Source organism: Artemia franciscana, chromosome 17 (assembly GCF_032884065.1).
Source record: "Artemia franciscana chromosome 17, ASM3288406v1, whole genome shotgun sequence".
Taxonomy (NCBI): Eukaryota; Metazoa; Arthropoda; class Branchiopoda; order Anostraca; family Artemiidae; genus Artemia; species Artemia franciscana.
Window position 1 is genome coordinate 24,609,447 of NC_088879.1, and position 20,095 is coordinate 24,629,541.

Below are 20,095 nucleotides of genomic sequence, written 5' to 3' on the forward strand. Positions count from 1 at the left end.
AATTATCCAAAAATACGTACAAAGCTTCTATTTTTTAAACTACATATTGGCGGGCGTTGAAACATTCGTCACTACATATGTGGCCGTAAAAACAAAATGAACGATTATTATAGACAACTATTGATAAGCTGGTTGACTTCACTTGAAACTTCAATGATCTATGTGTAGTTGAAGACCATATGTTAGATGGGGGAAATCAGGGGGAATAGATTTTTCTCTGGGAGAAGAGATTCTGTTAGAACTTTCAAAAAGAAGTTACAATTTTTCAATACCTAAATTACATTCCAACTGATTATAAGTAATTCAAATCAAAATAGAAGAAGAAATTTTCCACTTAACCTTCCTTCATTTTAAGTAATTGATCAAAACTGGGTAAAATTTGATCAAAAATTGATCAAAAATTGTAAAAACTGGGAGTTCATTCAATATTAATCTTGATGAGGTGTAGCTCCCCAGATGAGGTGGATGAATGCATGAATATATTTACTGGCAAAAATGGGAAGATTGAGGAATATCTCCCACATATTTCCCAGGAGAACCCTACCCTTTTCATTCATCAAAGAACTGTGACCAAAAATATATTCTTTTCATTTCTAAAGTGCACTACCCTCCACCCATATTTTAGGGGGGTAGGAAGTTTTTTCAACAATTTATGGTATCAAAACACAGGTTCTAAAAATAGAGGTAATTCTCATTAAAATTACCTTTTTTTCAATTCTAGCACATTTTTTAGGAACAATAAGATCACATTCAAATAAGCTGGTTTTAAACAATTTTGTGTCACTGAACATTATTCTGGTCTAAATTTAGCTCAAATGCTCAACCACCATTAATATTGAAATGACCATTTTGTAAAAGCGATCGAAGAGTATTATGAAAATTTAACAGTCTCGAGGGTCAAACTCCCAATCTTTGTTCTCAAAGAACCGTATCTAGAACTGAACCGTATTATATGCAAAGAATGCAAGCTTATTAGAAAATAAAATATATGTAACGCTTCAAAAATTGCTACAGTTTTATTGACCTATTGTCTTGCAAAAGATTTGCAGTGTTATGCCTAAAAGCAGACCCATTTGAACGCAATGAGCCAAATTACAAATTGCTTTCCTTCGACACAATTGACCTGAAACTTAAAAGGGAGAGGATGAAACTTATTCGAACATTAGGAAAGCAAAATTCTACGGGAGAATGTAGAAATACTTCTTCTAAAAATGTCTGCCATTTGTATTTTGGCTCATTTCCTAATTTTGATAAAGTAGTAAAAACTCATAATCTTAAAGGGATCGCCAAAAAATGAAACATATCCATGAATTAAAGTTACAAAGCTTTAGCAAAGACCCTAAATTAATCCACAAATCTCTAAAATATCCTCAAAATCAAAACCTACCTTCGAATTCCTCTGCCAAAAGCCCCTTAAGCTTGCTCTTCTTAGGTGTTTTCATAAAAAGTGGGAAAATAGTTCTCAGTCCCAAAATATCTAGCAGTTTAACAGCAGAGTCGTGCCCCTCTGGACCAGTAACAGCATGATTTAGAACTTTAAGAGCACCATTACGTGACAGTTTCTTTTCACGAAGCATCAGATTCATCAACTGGACTCCTTCACCGAGGAGGAATCTTTCACGATTTTCGGGTAAAAGGAGGCAGTAGCAGAGGGAGTCAAATAAGTTTTCCATCATTTCTTGCTCTTCGCTGTTTTTAGGGTCTTGTCGCTTGAAGTGCTGAGGAAGAAAAAAAATTAGCAATCAATACAGGGTTGCTACCAGAATATTTTTCATTTTTCTTTCATGAAATGTAAAATATTTAAGGTCACACCATGGCGGCTCCTGCCAAGAGGAAAAATTTAGACAAATTTAAATAAGGATATCTTTAAACATGCACACAAAGGAAGATAGAGAAAGGGGAAGGTTCCACCATTTGCACTTAAATTTATATACGTTTTTTTAATAGAAAACATATAATATCAGTCATCAATTCAGTGTTTCTACAAGTCGCGCATGGAAGGGACAGGGTTACAACCTGTGATTTATTTAAATTTTGGGATGATTAGACAATTTTGGTTTATATACAAGATGTATACAATATGTATATAGAAGGGTGGTAGCAGGACTTGCTGGGGGCACGTAATTACCTTCAAAGGACATTGTGATAACTTCAACATTTCAAAGGTCCATTTTTTTTTTTTTTACTACAAGTAAAATTGTATAGATATAAGATAAATTGGAAATTTTCAAACTAAAAACTGAATATGGTATCTACTTATTCCAACCACTACTAGAAACAAAGCTTCACATTGTCAAAAGTTCAACCTGATTCTTTGTACAAACCTTCTCTTGAGACACACTTGAAATTTTAAATCATGATTACTGTAAAAAATTGCATATTTCGAGTCTATAAGGACTAGTACAGGTTTCACAAGAAAGTTTTTCTGAAACTCCTTGACTTAGGCCCTTAGATTTAAGCGCTTCTACCATAAGGAGTGCTTGCATTTCTATAAGAACGTTAAAGAAAAATTCTTGCAAATTTCTGAAATCTAAGAATCGTGGTTGGAAATCTAGTCAATAACGACCGGGAACTTTTATAAAACGTAGAAAAAAAAAAAAAAACCTTTCAAGTGAGGAAGAATTGCCATTTGAACCTGATTCAGGAGTTGTAACTGGTATTTCGATTACCTTAATAGTGGAGGTTTATACTTAATTTAAACCGATTAATTTAAACGATTAGCTTAATAATGGAGGACAAAAATAAATTTAGGAGAATTTCGAAAAATAGCTTGAAACGCCTCAGAAATGACGTCAGACCAAAGGAACCACTTTAGCCGAAGATTCCATATAGGAGAATCACAGCCGCTCACATGAAAATCCCTTTTTCAAATAGAAAACAGGTTTCACAAGCAGCATGATTTTTCCTTTATTTAAAGCACTGAAAGTTTGAATTAATTAGTTTTTTACATGTTTACATAAGCTTATATATCCCTTTCTTTTAATTAAAGGGCATATTTTATATTAGTATGTTGAGCAGAGAGTCTAAGGGTTTTGAGCTGTTTTTTTTTTTAGCTGGTCTAAGGATTTTCGCAGCAACTGTACAAAACCAACTGTTCGTAAAAACTTTATGTAAGTTAAAACTTGCGGTTAAATTGGGAAAACTAGTAATATTGAAGCCTTTAAAATAGCTTTTAGTAATATTTTAGTAATATTTCTTATATTAGCGAAAAATAGCTAGTAATTTCCTAATCAGTTAGAAAACAGTTAACACTTTTTTTCCTGAAGGAAATCGTTTTACAAGCAGCCAAATTTCAAGGACTTTTCGGCACTTTATACGTAAATTGACCATAGGTATGACCAAGGATTGGGAGTGGAAAGAGTGGCGTCTACACTGGGATGCCCATACAGTCCTAAGCCAAACTTTGAAGTCATCACTGGCAGGCATACCACAAAGAGACATGCTTCCAAGCCTTATATAATGGAATCTAAGGTTAAGGTTAATCTTTAATATTATTTTTAATCTTTAATTTTAATATCTGATTGACTTTTAATTTATTCGATTTTAATTTCGTATTAAATTATGTAACTTTGCTACTAAGCGTCAATGGAACATTACCGATTTTAGAACACCGGATTGTATTTCATAAAACACCAGCTTAAAAATTTGTTGAGTATTCCCTCTGTTTTGGGACAGATACTTAATATCAGGTTTTGTTTTCCCTCAAATTAGACATTAAAGTCATTTCAACAGCTGAAACATTTTCTTAAATTTTTACTCTTTCAAAATTCTTAATTCTTCAGATTGTCGATGCTGAATCCGACGAATCGTCCCATCAATAGTTGGCACTTAAATAAACAGCTCAGATCTTCAATCTAGAAATTTGCAAAAGACCAACGAAACCATGCTTTCCGTTTCATCTTTATGATTTTGGAATCGTAGCATTGACCTTGATCACGCCATGAGTTAAAAGGTAGAACGATGAAAGCATTCCTGACTTACTCACCTCAATTGCTATGTGGAAATTTGCCTAATAAATAAGGAATACAGTCGACTATATAGTAGAGATGGGACGAATCTAGAATTCTCTCCCATTCCGATTCTGTTTCCACCTCCACGTCTTTATACCTTATCCCAGAAATACTGATCTTGTTCCATGGTATCGATAGCAAATACAAGACTTAAGTCAACCAAATCACCTAGTCAAGTTCATACTAGAAATATTTATGATGCAATAGTTAACTAGTACTCATTCTATTCTATCACTAAGAGTTAACTATCAATATCCATGGACCTGTTAGGCTTTGGTCCCTTCTCGCCTGTGAGTGCAGGCGACTTCAGTCCCCGATTGAGTTAACCCACAAATCTTGGTCTTGCAATTGCAGCGGGATTTCCCAGTAAGCAAAGTTCATAAAATATGAACAATCTCAATTGCCCAATTGCCTGCACGTCCTATGGACACGATCTGTCAGAAATTTTCGAATCATTCTTTCGGGGATCTCCAATTGCCTTTAAATTGCTCACAGAACAGATAAGACTATTTGAATTATCGTTACTCTATGCCCATGTTCATTAGTTCTGCCCTAGGATGGATGATAGACAATTTATCAACAAGTGAAATGGATTATTTTTATACAATTTTGATAAAATTATGCCAGATTTGCCTCTCACAGAGACCATCTGTCTTGGCTTTAATCTATTTAGCCATGGCTCTAAATTTTGTACCCACTTCCATCAAGTTGATTTTGATTCAAATACTATCACTAATTATTTATATTGTAGTGTTTCGTTGTTTATTCTTATGTTGGTTTCGGTAAATGGTCTCATGCTCCATACTCATTTTCTTTTTTTATTATATTTTTTATTATTTTAGCACATCATCGCAAGCTCTGCTTTTGTTGGGCTATTATACAAAAATGATTATTTTCAATAAAATTGTTCTATTACTATTATTACTACTACTACTACTACTACTACTACTACTATTACTACTACTACTACTACTACTACTACTACTACTACTACTACTACTACTACTACTACTACTACTACTACTACTACTACTACTACTACTACTACTACTACTACTACTACTACTACTACTACTACTACTACTACTACTACTACTACTACTACTACTACTACTACTACTACTACTACTACTACTACTACTACTACTACTACTACTCCTACTACTACTACTACTATCGGTTGTAAATCATACTGTTCTGTTTCCAAATTTCAGACTTGAGCATAAATAAATAAAAAACAAACGTTTAAAACTGAATCGCTTGTCTAATTTAGTTTTCATCGCTGGAATAGCTAGGAAAACCCCAGACATATGACTGTAATCCATCTAAAGGGCTGCATTCCTTTTTCACTAAATTTGCTTGCTTCTTGTGATTGAATTAGCGGTACCCCCTGGCTAAGTCAATCAGCATAAATTTAGAGGTGGTCAGTATGTATTTTTTAATTCTGGGGGAGGGGGTTTGTGGTTTTTCCACATTTTGAAAATACCAAAATAGCATCTCTCAACAGAAAATATCTCGAAAAAGGTATTTTTTGAAACCTAGGGAGGCATATGCCCTTCTGTGCCTCACTTCCCAAAAATTGACACCATTGATGTTAAGGGTTTTCTTTTTTTAGAATTCAACATCCTTAATCGATTCTAAGTATGGATTAATCATATTCGAAGGATAATTTAAAATATCTCAGGTTGATGTGCCCCCCCCCCGTCCTCAAAGAGGAACGAATTGCAGAATAATTCATAACATAAAGTCTTCTAACCTCAGACCTAGGAATTCGCAATCGTCTTTTGTATCAGTCATAACTGATCCTTAGCTACCTCCCATTGGGTAAATATTATTCTTTGGATGTATAGCTAAGAAAAAAAAATCGCCACTAAAACAGAAATTGAAGTTGTTCCCGACCCTCTAGTTTCGGTCATGTGTTTAAGGGTTTATAAAAAGTAACCATAAATAGTGCAATAGTTAAAAAAACAAATTCTGAATTTTTGGTAATGAGTTAGGCACAACAAAACAAAAGGTATTAAAACAAAAATTATAATTGTTAGACTTACAGCAAGCTGTTGAAGAAGAATGTCTATACCTCCGTTTTCTCCAAGAATGGCCCTATTTCCTGGTATTGCATGAAGAAGAATCGAAAGGATTTCACTCACATACAATTTATTACTATCGAAGGGCATTTTGGCCTTCAACCTTTTCAAGAGCCATTGTATTAATCCCTGTTGAGCAGCTTCGAGGCACATTTCCGGTCGCATTTCTGCTAGATTTTCAACAACAGCTGAAATTGAATATTTAAATAATAAATAAACCAATTAAACAAATATAGAAAAATCCAATGTTCAATTCCGATATTAATAATAGTACCAGAAACTGAGCTTCGCTTCTGCCTTGAGACTCGCCATGTGGTAGGCTTGAATATACTTCATTCTAGCATAATTGCCCAGTTATTCTTTAATTTTAAACCATGAGATGGCAAATCGGTAATTACAGTTAAATTGAGAAATTCTGATGTGAATTCAATTCCTCTCTCCTGTTTATCTTTCCACAGAATCATGTATTTTTTAGAATTCGTATTTTTCTGGCATCCATAGTGATCCTTACTGTTGCTTCTCTTCTAACAGCAGATTTCGTTTATGATTCGATTTGACCCTTGCTGTCGCTTGTCTTCTAACCACAGATTGTGTGGCCCTTCATTTTCTTTTGTGATTTGTCGTGATGCTTGTAGTCGCATGTCTCCTAACCACAGTTATCGTTGTGGTTCATTTTCGTTCATCATTACCTCAGATGTTTTTTCCATGCCATTAGCTTTAGGTGTTCGGATTCATTCATCTACTTGTATAATTTTGTGTCGCGTCATCGATACCAAAAAACTTCTTTTCCAGCTTTTACGCAGCAATTATATCTTTGCTTTATTTACATTATTATATAGCAATTTACATTGTTATATGATTCATGTTATATAATCCATATACCCTCTAAAATCGTGGTCCCAGTGATACGCTTATTGGCGCATGTCTTGTAACCACAGATATCGTTTTGCTTGATTTTCGTTTATCACCACCTCAGATATTTTTTTCCATGCCTTTAGCCTAGATATTTAACCATTTAAAATAGATTGTGCGGCAGTTTGAAGTCGGTTTTTGGAGTTTCCCTGATTGTAGCAGAAATCTTACGTTTTTTTAGCGCTATCTACACAAAAAAAAATCCTGACAGATAGCGCTGTTTTAACTGACAAAGAGACAAGAGCCAAACAAAATTATAATTTGATGAAGGCGGATCAACACAATTATTTATTATAACGGATGTTGCTGGATGTGAAACACGCAAGATTTTACACCTTTGCATACAGTCGGCATTTAAAACTAGACTCAATCCTCCGATCCCAGAAGGATTCATTTCTTAAAAAGGCTCGCTGTGAGAGGCTTGAAAAAAAAGCTACTGGACTCTGGATTTAAAGACAGACAGTTAAACGTAATTGTCCGTCGTATACTGTCAAAACGCTCAAGTTAAAACGCCAAGTATTAATTAATATATTTTTGAAAAAGAAAACACTAGGCCTAGCAGCTGGGTGTTCATGTGACTAAATGTTACCGTCTACCTGTTAAACCCGCAACCACAGTTACTACGCGTAGAAGGCGCAAAGCAAGACATGTCCTCATCTCATTACGTAATAAAGTTAAGATCCAAAGCGTTTTTAGATGTATTTTGAAGGTTAAAAATCGAGATACGTATCTCAACAGATCTACCACAAGTGCTAAACAATCTTCTTAGCAGTCTCATAATTAAAGGGAAAGATTTACGTAAGAAAGATGATGTCTTAATGAGCCGTGTTAAACAAAGGGGTGCAAAATCTAGCTAGAAATAAATAAGGACGTTAATAAGTATATTAATATACGTAAGTATATTAAAGTATATAAGTATATTGTTTAATATTTTTATCAATTGAGCGGTGTGCTGTTTATTTAATAGTTAATGTTGGTTTGATATCAGAATAAGGTGCAGTGCTAGAATGATCCGTCTGTCATAAGGAATGTCACTAGCACTTTTTCATCCAATATATATATATTTTCTTTTTTTTAGGCCTAAGCTTAACATTTCAAAGGTTTTTTTTTATATTGCTGCGTAGATGTTACTCTAAATGTCCGAAATCTGGTTAATGTCGACATTCACAGCTGGATGTCCGAAATTTCTTTTTCTCAGCTTTGATTCAATCAGCTTTTTCAGTTTTATACAAGCTCTAATGGTTAAAGTTAAAGTTAAGTTACATTAAATTGGGTTAGCTTAGGTTAAAATTTAGTTATAAATTTCAGTAATGGGTTAGAAACCAAACCTAACCTGTCACCATCAAACCTTGCATAAAACTGAAAAGGTTGACTGACAACACTGACTAAATCCAAGGAAAATTAAGTATTTCGGACATTCACCAGAGAATGTCGACATTCTCCAATTTCGGACATTGAGGGTACAAATATTTGCTAAGTTGCAACTGAAATGGACCAAGAGATCTATAATGATTATGCCTTTGAAATGTATAATTTTGTTATCCCTGCCATTTCATGTTGAGTACACGTCACCATGACCTAATTGTCAAAACGCAGGATTCGAGACATCAGGTAAAAAAGATTATTTGATTTTGTGTGAGTATTACTGGACCATTGGTGGGGATGCTGAGAGATTGAAAAAAAAATTAGCTGATCAAAGAGCTGATCCAATTATGATCCAATTAGCTGATCCAATTACCAGTGTAATTTTTACCAGAGATAACGAGATTAAGATGAATACCTATCAAGTTTCCCGTTTAGTCAACATTCATCGATAGGCAAGTGAGGTGGAATTTATGATGCAGCTCTGAGATAGCTGTCACTAATTGCCAAGGTTTACATAGGAGTTCGTATTCTATTACTTCGCTTTTGCATGATGACAAAATTGCCATTTTAGGTCTATGTGATTTTTCTTTTTTATATATGGTAGTGAAAACCCTATAAAGCGTGATGGTTATGATTTCGCTTACAATAATAAGGTTGCACGATCAGGTGCAGGGCTAGCATTTTTTTTCAAAATGGGACCATATGTTTAATTAAGAATGAGTTGTCTAGTTTTAACAAGGAAATGGTTTTCGAAAGTCTGTCGACTAAAATTATAATAAGTACAAGAAAGAATATTGATTCTGTAATATACCGGTTGCCCTCTGTGTCAGTTCTTGAATTTTTGAATGCATATGAACAGTTTTTAGAAAATATTGATGAAAATGGAGGTCAGGTTCTGATTAGGGAAGGATTTTAACTTGTTAATACTTTCTTATGATGAAATTAATAATGAGGTGCGTAATTGATACACTCCAAAAAAAAGTTACGTGATTGTCTGTTTAAATTTTGCGAAGTCGTTGGTGCTGTCATATAGAATTCCTACAGCAGAGCAGGGAGACTGCAGAGCAGACTCCAACATTATTAGATAACATTTTTACATTTAGTGTCTGATCTATGCTTAAATTATCGACCTAAAAATGTTGTGAATATTAGAAAGAGGAATTTTAGTACGGTCAATATTCTTAATCTTAAAAAATTAAGTTTCGTATCGTATAAGCATATGTTTGGTATGATACGCCTACTATGTCGTGGATTTCACCCAGTATTTTGAGGTAAATGAAAGTAAAAAATTCCTTGTTTAAACTATATATTTTATAATCTTAGAAACCTCAGACAGTGTTGAAATTGCGTGGTGATTAGACGGATTATTATGGTCATCCCCTTTAAGTAGAGCAATAATTTTCGAAGACATAAAATAAGATGGAAAAACTTTTGTCTGAAAAGCTAAATTTATCGTATGTGCAAATACATGCGTAATACCAGGTATAAATACTTTCACAAGGTTAGAAAAAGAACTGCCTAACGCTTCAGAATTTCCACGTTTCATAAGTGTAACACGGTTCATCACCTCGGATTCAGTGACTCGAGACAAAAACATCGATTTTTCTAAAGATGGTGATGGGTACTTACGGTGGGAATCATAATCTGACGATGATAAATTTACTTTTCCACCGATACTAACAAAATGATAACTTCAGACATTGGCAATTTCTTTTTCATCATGTACCATAATCCCATCTTGGCCAATCATTTCACTCGGCTGTGACCGACTTCTTGTGTTTCCCAACTAATAAATTAATTAACCTCCATGACTTTTTGGCTACCTTGTGATTGCAAAAACTGAGCCTCAAAATACATCTTTTTCGCATTCCCAGTCAATTTTTATAATGTGTTTTTATAATTTCTAAAATTAAATTTATTCTCCTGATCCGGTTCTAGAAGGAGCGGTATATAATCGGATGTATACAAGGGCGCCAGCAGAAAATTTTCCAGGGGGCGGGGCAGACGGCAAAACAGCAGTGGTGGTTGGAATTTTTTTCAGGATCAAACAATTCAGGAATTTTGATCAGGAAAACACTCAAATAAAAAGAGCAATTAAATTGCATGCAAAATGAAACAAAGTACGGGAAATTTTAAACGACAAGAGTTCCTGGCAAAGGGATCAATTTATTTATTCAATAGTATATTTAATTATTATGCATTTAATCTTAAAAGAAAATCAAATTCAACCCAAAATTACAGAAAAGATTTATTGGTTTCGTAGATTATAGCAGATGTAGACTTGCTTTATGCAATTTCTTATACCTTAGAATAGTTTACAGAAGGAGTAGGGATGCTCAAAAATCATCCTGACTGCATAGATACCACGTTTTGATTTTATAACGGCCATGTAAAATATCTCTTTCATAGCAGGACAGTTCTCCCCCTTGAACTTAAATCCCTTATATATTCAGACATTTAAAAAAAAATAGAATAGCGAAATAAATTGTCCTAATCAACTAAATTAAATGAACAGGTTCAAAAACATTTCCGTCACAGGAGAATTTTATTAAATAGTTTGTGATAGAAAACTGGAAGTAAAAAATGACTTGGACCAACATTCACTACAGCTAAAAATGGTATTATCATTACAATTGTTACACCAGCAGTATTGGCTTTTTATGCTGATTCTAAATATATGAAATTCTTCCAGTTTATTGTTACCCACCCAAAATCAAAAATTTAGAAAATTTGCCTAAAAGGAGAAACACCCTCAAAAAGCAAGCGATCTTATTGAAAATCTCATTTTTAGATGCATCATATCAGAAAACCCTACCGTAGAGGTTTCAAGCTCCAATCTTCAAAATGTGGAATTTTGCTTTTTATCAGAAGAAACATCATCGATGCATTTTCATTTGTTTTGTTTTACCCAGGGGTGATTGTATCAAACCGAAGGTCAAAAATAATTGGGAGGAAGCTCATTCAAACGTAAATTTAAAGTTCTTTTTTAAGTGGCCATACATATTCAGCCGGGGGAAAGTCTTGCTTTCTGTCATTTTAGGGTACCAAACTACGACTTTACCCCCAAGAGGACGAATTTACAATCAATTTAAAATTCTGAGAAGTTAATTGATTTAAAAGTATCAATAACTATATTATAGGCTTCCCAGTTGCAAAAAAAGTAATGCCACACGGCGGCAGTACTGTATTCAACCAAGTTGATTCGCTTTATTGAAATGAAATTAGGCTATGTTTGGTCATATGTAATTGCGTGTCAGCTATAATGAAGGGGGAGGGTTGAGTCATTGTTTAGGTGGGGGTAGGGTAGATTCCTAAAAAATACATTTTAATGGACAAACTGCTTACTCTTCATGAGGCTTCAGATAAATGTTGAAAGAGGTAGGGGGAGGAGGGGCTACAGAATTAGTTAAAATGTTTCTCTATACAGCTAAAATGTTACATTCCCATATCTACAAGCACAGAGGAGGAAAAGGCAAGACAGATCATCATTAGCTCCACCACTAAATTTCTTTGGTGTGGCAAATACTGCTATTAACTTAGTTTTCAGCCATTTTAAATGGTAATATTTTTCTTTTTCTATTTATATGAAGTACTTATGAATGTATTTAAACAAATGTATGTAATGTATTTATCGATAAGAAAATCATGTTGTAGAGGTTGTGAGGGCTTCAGTTATATAGAAGATCAAAAGTCTCACATAATTTCCATCCGTATACATCATAATTCTCCTTTTTATGCAACCAAAATTCTTTAGTAGTAATATTATAAAGGACTTTTAACCAAATTGGCGTTCATCGCCAATTCTGAAACTGAGAGCAAGGAACAGATTTGAAACCTATTTGGACAAATTATTCTTTATATGAAGGGGGCTGTCTCCTCCTTAGCCCTTTACTGCAAAGTCTGACTTTTTTCCAAATTTTTTATGAAATTTTTCAATTTAAAAAAAAAAAAGATTATTCAAAGCACCAAAAAATTGTTGTTTAATGAGCAAGGTGTCGAGAAAGGGGAAGTCGCCCTTACATACAGAGCAATTTATATTTGTTTTAACTTTTATACTTGCTCCTTGTTTTAGTGAAAAGCCTTTTCTATTTGTTTAATCACATTTTATGAAACTGTAAAGTTTTATGAATACAACACTTTTGGTAACGCAGAAAAAACGATCAATATTTCAATGATCTCTGTTTGGATTTTGATTTTGGTTTTTTAGCCAAAATCACTTAAAAAAATTTAATCACATTAAAAAAAACAGAATTGGTTTTAAGTTCAGTCTTATCCATCAAAAGCTACATGGCTGTGAAAATTTGTTCGATTTTTGAAAAAAGAGGGAATAGACCCCCTTGAAGCCATAGAATTTTATTGAAAATCACACCATCAGGTTCAGCGTATCAAAGAACTCTACAGTAGAGGTTGCAAACTCATACCTGCAAAAATGTAAAATTTTGTAATTTTTGCCAGAAGAAAGATCACGGATCCGTGTATATTTGTTTTTTTCGTTTTTTCCCCAGGAATGATCGTATCGACCCAGTGGACCTGGAACATCGGGATTGAACTCATTCCAAGGGAAATGAAATGTTCTAGTACCTTTTTTAAGTGATCAAAAAATTGGAGGGCAACTAGGCCCCCTGCCACGCCACTTCTTTCCCAAAATCTTCTGATCAAAATTTCTAGATAGTTTTTTGGTTCAGCATAGATGAAAGGCCCAAGAACTATGTCTTTGAAGATAAAATGACCTTGTATAGCCACTGGGGAAAGGGTTTTAAGTTATAAAATTTGCCCATTGTTTTATTTGTTATTGGGAAGTACGCATACATTTTTCGGGTGAGGAGGGGAGGGAGGACGAAATTTCCACTGGGAGGAATTTGCCAAAATTTCTGCACGAAATTTCTTTATATGTCTGGTTTTCCCTTTACCGATTCAATTTTACGCGTGGAGATGTTAAGGGTAATTTTCCGGGGTAAATTTTTGCCAGGATTGAATTTTCAATAGGATATTTATGTGGGGGATTTTTCCATGAATATGGAACCAGGTATCCTGGCATTATTTCAAAAACGATCAGTAATTAAATTAAAAAAAAAATAGTTTTTCAATTGAAAGTAAGGAGCAACATTCAAACTTAAAACGAACAGAAATTATTACGTATATGAGGGGTATACCGAAAAACTGTAGCGTGAAGAGTGAGCTGATGGAGAGAGGGGTAACCCCCTCATATCTATATATATAAAAATAAGTTGTCTGTGTGTGTGTGTCTGTCGAGTGACGTCATGTTTGTGTGTCGACTGACGTCATGTTTTCGACTGACGAAATTACAGACCGGGACATCGGGACACAAATGACGACCGGGACACCGGCACATAGGGAATATAAATGACGACCGGGACACTCAAAGAGAAAGGGACCGGGACACAAGGAATGTTCGATTAGCAATCACCATCAACAAAGCACCGGGACACAAATGACGACCGGGACACAGGGAGTATAAATGACGACCAGGACATTAGTGAAAAAAACTAAAAAAACTAAAAAAAGGTAAAAACCACAAAAAAACTAAAAAGAAAAAAAACTAAAAACTAATAAAAAAAACTAAAAAAGCTAAAAAACTAAAAAAAATAAAAAAGAAAAAAAAAGAAAAAAAGGAAAAAAATGAAAAATAAAGGAGAAAAACAAAACTAAAAAAAAATAAAATAAAAAAAAAACTAAAAAGTAAAAAGAAAAAAAAACTAAAAAAACTAGAAAAACGTAAAACCAAAAAAAAAACTAAAAAGAAAAAAGGGGAGAAATACAAAAATTTATTTCATCATATACCATTTCAAAAACGAATGTATATACAGACCAGGACACCGGGATACAAATGATGACCGGGACACAGGGAATATAAATGAAACGGGGACGCCGGGGGGCACAGGAGGATATATAAATGACGACGGGGACACAGGGAATGGTCGATTAGCAATTACCATCAACAAAGCTTAAGGGCAATCATTAGACTCATGAGGTATAACTAAAAAAACTAAAATAAAGGTAAAAAACTAAAAACTAAAAAGAAGACCAATTCAAAAACGATTGTATATACAGACCGGGACACCGGGACACAAATGACGACCGGGACACCGGGACACAAGGAATATAAATGAAGCCCGGGACACTCAAAGAGAAATCACAGACTGGGACACCGGGACACAAATGACGACCGGGACACAGGGAATATAAATGACGACCGGGACAAAGGGACACAACTACAACGGGGACGCCAGGGGGCACAGGGGGATATATAAATGACAACGGCGACACAGGGAATGGTCGATTAGCAATCACCATCAACAAAGCTCAAGGGCAATCATTAGAATCATGAGGTATAGATCTGAATACGGATTGTTTTCCCATGGACCATTATAAGTTGCATGTTCAAGAGTCGGTAAACCTGACAATCTATTTATATGCACAGACAATGGGACAGCGAAGAATGTTGTATATTCGCAAGTTTTACGTAGTTAAAATCATATATATATATATATATATATATATATATATATATATATATATATATATATATATATATATATATATATATATATATATATATATACTAGCTGTTGGGGAGGCGCTTCGCGCCACCCCAACACCTAGTTGGTGGGGGCGCTTCGCGCCCCCCCCCAAGCCCCCCCGCGCGCGTAAGTCGTTACGCGCCATAATAGTTACGCGCCATTGTAGTTGTGTCCCTATGTCCCACCTGTGAATATAGATAGATAGATATATATATATATATATATATATATATATATATATATATATATATATATATATATATATATATATATATATATATATATATATATATATATATATATATATGGTTTTAACTACGTAAAACTTGCGAATATACAACATTCTTTGCTGTCCCATTGTCTTTGCATATAAATAGATTGTCAGGTTTACCGACTCTTGAACATGCAACATATAATGGTCCATGGGAAAACAATCTGTATTCAGATCTATACCTCATGATTCTAATGATTGCCCTTGAGCTTTGTTGATGGTGATTGCTAATCGACCATTCCCTGCCCCGGTGTCCCGGTCGTCATTTATATCCCCCTGTTTCCCCCGGTATCCCCGTTGTAGTTGTGTCCCTGTGTCCCGGTCGTCATTTATATTCCCTGTGTCCCGGTCGTCATTTATATTCCCTGTGTCCCGGTCGTCATTTGTATCCCGGTGTCCCGGTCTGTATATACATTCGTTTTTTAGTTTTGTTTTTCTCCTTTATTTTTTTCCTTTTTTTTTTCTTTTTTAGTTTATTTAGATTTTTTAGTTTTTTTATTAGTTTTTAGTTTTTTTTTCTTTTTAGTTTTTTTGTAGTTTTTACCTTCTTTTTAGTTTTGTTAGTTTTTTTTTTACTTATGTCCTGGTCGTCATTTATACTCCCTGTGTCCCGGTGCTTTGTTGATTGCTAATCGAACATTCCTTTTGTCCTGGTCGCTTTCTCTTTGAGTGTCGTCATTTATTTTTTTCTTTTTTAGTTCTTTTAGTTTTTACCTTTTTTAGTTTTTTTTAGTTTTTTAGATGAAAATTTTTTTTAGTTTTTTCCTTTTTTTCTTTTTAGTTTTTTATTGGTTTTTACCTTTATTTTAGCTTATTTTTCAGTTTTTTTCTTTTTTAGTTTTTTTTTATTTTTTATTTTTTTTTAGTTTTTTACCTTTTTTTAGTTTTTTTAGTTTTTTTAGTTTTTTAGCTTTTTTACTTTTTTTATTAGTTTTTAGTTTTTTTTGTAGTTTTTGCCTTTTTTTAGTTTTTTCAGTTTTTTTTTTAGTTTTTTATTGGTTTTTACCTTTATTTTAGCTTATTTTTCAGTTTTTTCCTTTTTTTAGTTTTTTTTAGTTTTTAGTTTTTTTAGTTTTTTACCTTTTTTTAGTTTTTTTAGTTTTTTTAGTTTTTTAGCTTTTTTATTTTTTTTATTAGTTTTTAGTTTTTTTTGTAGTTTTTGCCTTTTTTTAGTTTTTTTAGTTTTTTAGCTTTTTTATTAGTTTTTAGTTTTTTTTGTAGTTTTTGCCTTTTTTTAGTTTTTTTAGTTTTTTAGCTTTTTTATTTTTTTTATTAGTTTTTAGTTTTTTTGTAGTTAGTTTTTTTAGTTTTTTACCTTTTTTTAGTTTTTTTAATTTTTTTAGTTTTTTAGATTTTTATTTTTTTTATTAGTTTTTAGTTTTTTTTTGTAGTTTTTGCCTTTTTTAGTTTTTTTAGTTTTTTAGCTTTTTTATTAGTTTTTAGTTTTTTTTGTAGTTTTTGCCTTTTTTTAGTTTTTTTAGTTTTTTAGCTTTTTTATTTTTTTTATTAGTTTTTAGTTTTTTTTGTAGTTTTTGCTTTTTTTTAGTTTTTTCAGTTTTGACGTCACCTGATCCAGTTTTTTCAGGTGACGTCACCTGATCCAAATAGATTGTCAGGTTTACCGACTCTTGAACATGCAACATATAATGGTCCATGGGAAAACAATCTGTATTCAGATCTATACCTCATGATTCTAATGATTGCCCTTGAGCTTTGTTGATGGTGATTGCTAATCGACCATTCCCTGTCCCGGTCGTCATTTATATCCCCCTGTTTCCCCCGGTGTCCCCGTTGTAGTTGTGTCCCTGTGTCCCGGTCGTCATTTATATTCCCTGTGTCCCGGTCGTCATTTGTATCCCGGTGTCCCGGTCTGTATATACATTCGTTTTTTAGTTTTGTTTTTCTCCTTTATTTTTTTCCTTTTTTTTCTTTTTTAGTTTATTTAGATTTTTAGATTTTTTAGTTTTTTTATTAGTTTTTAGTTTTTTTTTTCTTTTTAGTTTTTTTGTAGTTTTTACCTTCTTTTTAGTTTTGTTAGTTTTTTTTTTACTTATGTCCTGGTCGTCATTTATACTCCCTGTGTCCCGGTGCTTTGTTGATTGCTAATCGAACATTCCTTTTGTCCTGGTCGCTTTCTCTTTGAGTGTCGTCATTTATTTTTTTCTTTTTTAGTTCTTTTAGTTTTTACCTTTTTTAGTTTTTTTTAGTTTTTTAGATGAAAATTTTTTTTAGTTTTTTCCTTTTTTTCTTTTTAGTTTTTTATTGGTTTTTACCTTTATTTTAGCTTATTTTTTAGTTTTTTCCTTTTTTTTAGTTTTTTTTATTTTTTATTTTTTTTAGTTTTTTACCTTTTTTTAGTGTTTTTAGTTTTTTTAGTTTTTTAGCTTTTTTACTTTTTTTATTAGTTTTTAGTTTTTTTTTGTAGTTTTTGCCTTTTTTTAGTTTTTTCAGTTTTTTTTAGTTTTTTATTGGTTTTTACCTTTATTTTAGCTTATTTTTCTGTTTTTTCCTTTATTTTAGTTTTTTTTAGTTTTTAGTTTTTTTAGTTTTTTACCTTTTTTTAGTTTTTTTAGTTTTTTTAGTTTTTTAGCTTTTTTATTTTTTTTATTAGTTTTTAGTTTTTTTTGTAGTTTTTGCCTTTTTTTAGTTTTTTTAGTTTTTTAGCTTTTTTATTAGTTTTTAGTTTTTTTTGTAGTTTTTGCCTTTTTTTAGTTTTTTTAGTTTTTTAGCTTTTTTATTTTTTTTATTAGTTTTTAGTTTTTTTTGTAGTTAGTTTTTTTAGTTTTTTACCTTTTTTTAGTTTTTTTAGTTTTTTTAGTTTTTTAGCTTTTTTATTTTTTTTATTAGTTTTTAGTTTTTTTTGTAGTTTTTGCCTTTTTTTAGTTTTTTTAGTTTTTTAGCTTTTTTATTAGTTTTTAGTTTTTTTTGTAGTTTTTGCCTTTTTTTAGTTTTTTTAGTTTTTTAGCTTTTTTATTTTTTTTATTAGTTTTTAGTTTTTTTTGTAGTTTTTGCCTTTTTTTAGTTTTTTCAGTTTTGACGTCACCTGATCCAGTTTTTTCAGGTGACGTCACCTGATCCATCCACAGATCCACACACAGACAACTTATTTATATATATATATATATATATATATATATATATATATATATATATATATATATATATATATATATCTATATTCACAGGTGGGACATAGGGACACAACTACAATGGCGCGTAACTAATATGGCGCGTAACGACTTACGCACGCGGGGGGCTTGGGGGGGGGGCGCAAAGCGCCCCCTCCAACTAGGTGTTGGGGTGGCGCGAAGCGCCACCCCAACAGCTAGTACGTAAAAATTTCTGTTCGTTTTAAATTTCAATGCTGATCCTTACTTTCAGTTGAAAAAAGTAATTTTTTTTTACATAATGATACTTAAAGAAAAACATTTTTCTAAAGGCAATGGAAAAAGTATGTCAATTAAAGTAAAAGTATACGAAAACGGAAAAAGTAAGCAATTACAAAAAATACACAACACAATAGCCAACTTACAAAAACTAAGATATAAACTTCCAGTATTCAGTTCTGGTGAGCAATGCTGAAGCATTGGACGGATATTTTTTAACAATATCGACAGCTTAGAACTTAGTTCTCAACCACAATATTTAATGCCTTTAGACTCAGTGTTCATAAAAAGTAGCGCTTTATCAAAGTAGTTTGTTAAAAGTAAAACATTAAAACTAAGACTAAAAAAATCATATAAAAAATTTTAGTTCAACGTTTTTAATTTAATTTTGAATACCGAAAAACCGATATATTTGACACCTTCATGCTTCGTAACTGTGAAAATTTAATCTTTTTCAAAGTAACAATTAGATAAATACAATTACTCCTGACAAAAAAATGATAATAAAACACAAAAACGTATCCGTTCAGGGAGAAAATACAGAAATTCCCAGCATTCCGTTCAGGGGAAACATCTCTGATTATAGTAGCTTCATATATCAGCTCAAGGGTACTCTTGCAATACAAGCAACAGTAGACGGCACATTATCACCGAAATGCCCTTATTAAATTGTTTTCTTTGAATTTTCAACTATTATACGAGCTTCCTTGTGTACTAAAACTTCACTAATTGCTAATAAACAAATACATGTTTAGGTTCACCATAACAAGCTGATTCTTTGACTGAATGTTATCAATAGTTGGGCTCTTATACTTTCATTATTGACAAGGATCGTTATTTATCAACCATTCATTAGTACGAAGATTTTTTTTTTCCATGTTGCGCTACAGCTTCATCTTCACAAGACACACAATTTGCTGATGATATAGCTGCTTCTGTATGCGGTAAATCATTAACTGAGCCTCAAATAAATATTTCCCATGAATATAGACGAATTTCAAATTTGAGTGCAGGTTTCAGGAACTAAACAATTTTTTTATCTTATTTAAAGGTTTATCATCTATTTAAAGAGTGAGAAGTATTCGTTGTATAGGTATGGTTATCGACGAAAATCTTTCATGGAAGGACCCCATCAATGTTGTTCGTGCGAGAGTATCACAAGGCGTTGGTATTACGAACCAGTTAAAAAATTTAATTCCTCACTCCGTCAATTTATTTGTTTATTATACTCTCCTTTTGATTATGGAGGGTTGGTTTATCTGAATAGTTTTCAGTCGAATCCTATATTTCAAAAGATGCGGAATAAAGCTACCCGTATCCTTAAGTCGTTCTCACCGTCTCCTTTCCTTTTGTCAAATAAATCAACGGCACAATCGCTATATAAAATTGGGGATATTCTCCCGGTGAGTCTTAGTGTCTAAGCTTCCATATTTTTTTCAATAAATGAATTTCGGTTCTTAATGTCCCAAAAAGACCCTTTCTGCTCGATCTGGATCTCGTCGTACCTTTAACAAAATTGCAGCTA

At 32.7% G+C, this 20,095-nt stretch overlaps 1 protein-coding gene across 2 annotated transcripts in view; it reads right to left on the bottom strand.

Annotated features, from left to right (window-relative positions):
• The window catches only part of LOC136038046 (beta-catenin-like protein 1), a 64,442-nt gene that overhangs the window by 9,809 nt on the left and 34,538 nt on the right, over positions 1-20,095 (bottom strand). For both annotated transcript variants that reach the window (XM_065720996.1, XM_065720995.1), the window contains exons 5-6: positions 6,059-6,282; positions 1,388-1,718 (exon numbers count right to left, since the gene is read on the bottom strand). In XM_065720996.1, coding sequence (XP_065577068.1) covers positions 1,388-1,718; positions 6,059-6,282 — 555 coding nt within the window. The remainder of the gene's footprint in view (positions 1-1,387; positions 1,719-6,058; positions 6,283-20,095) is intronic.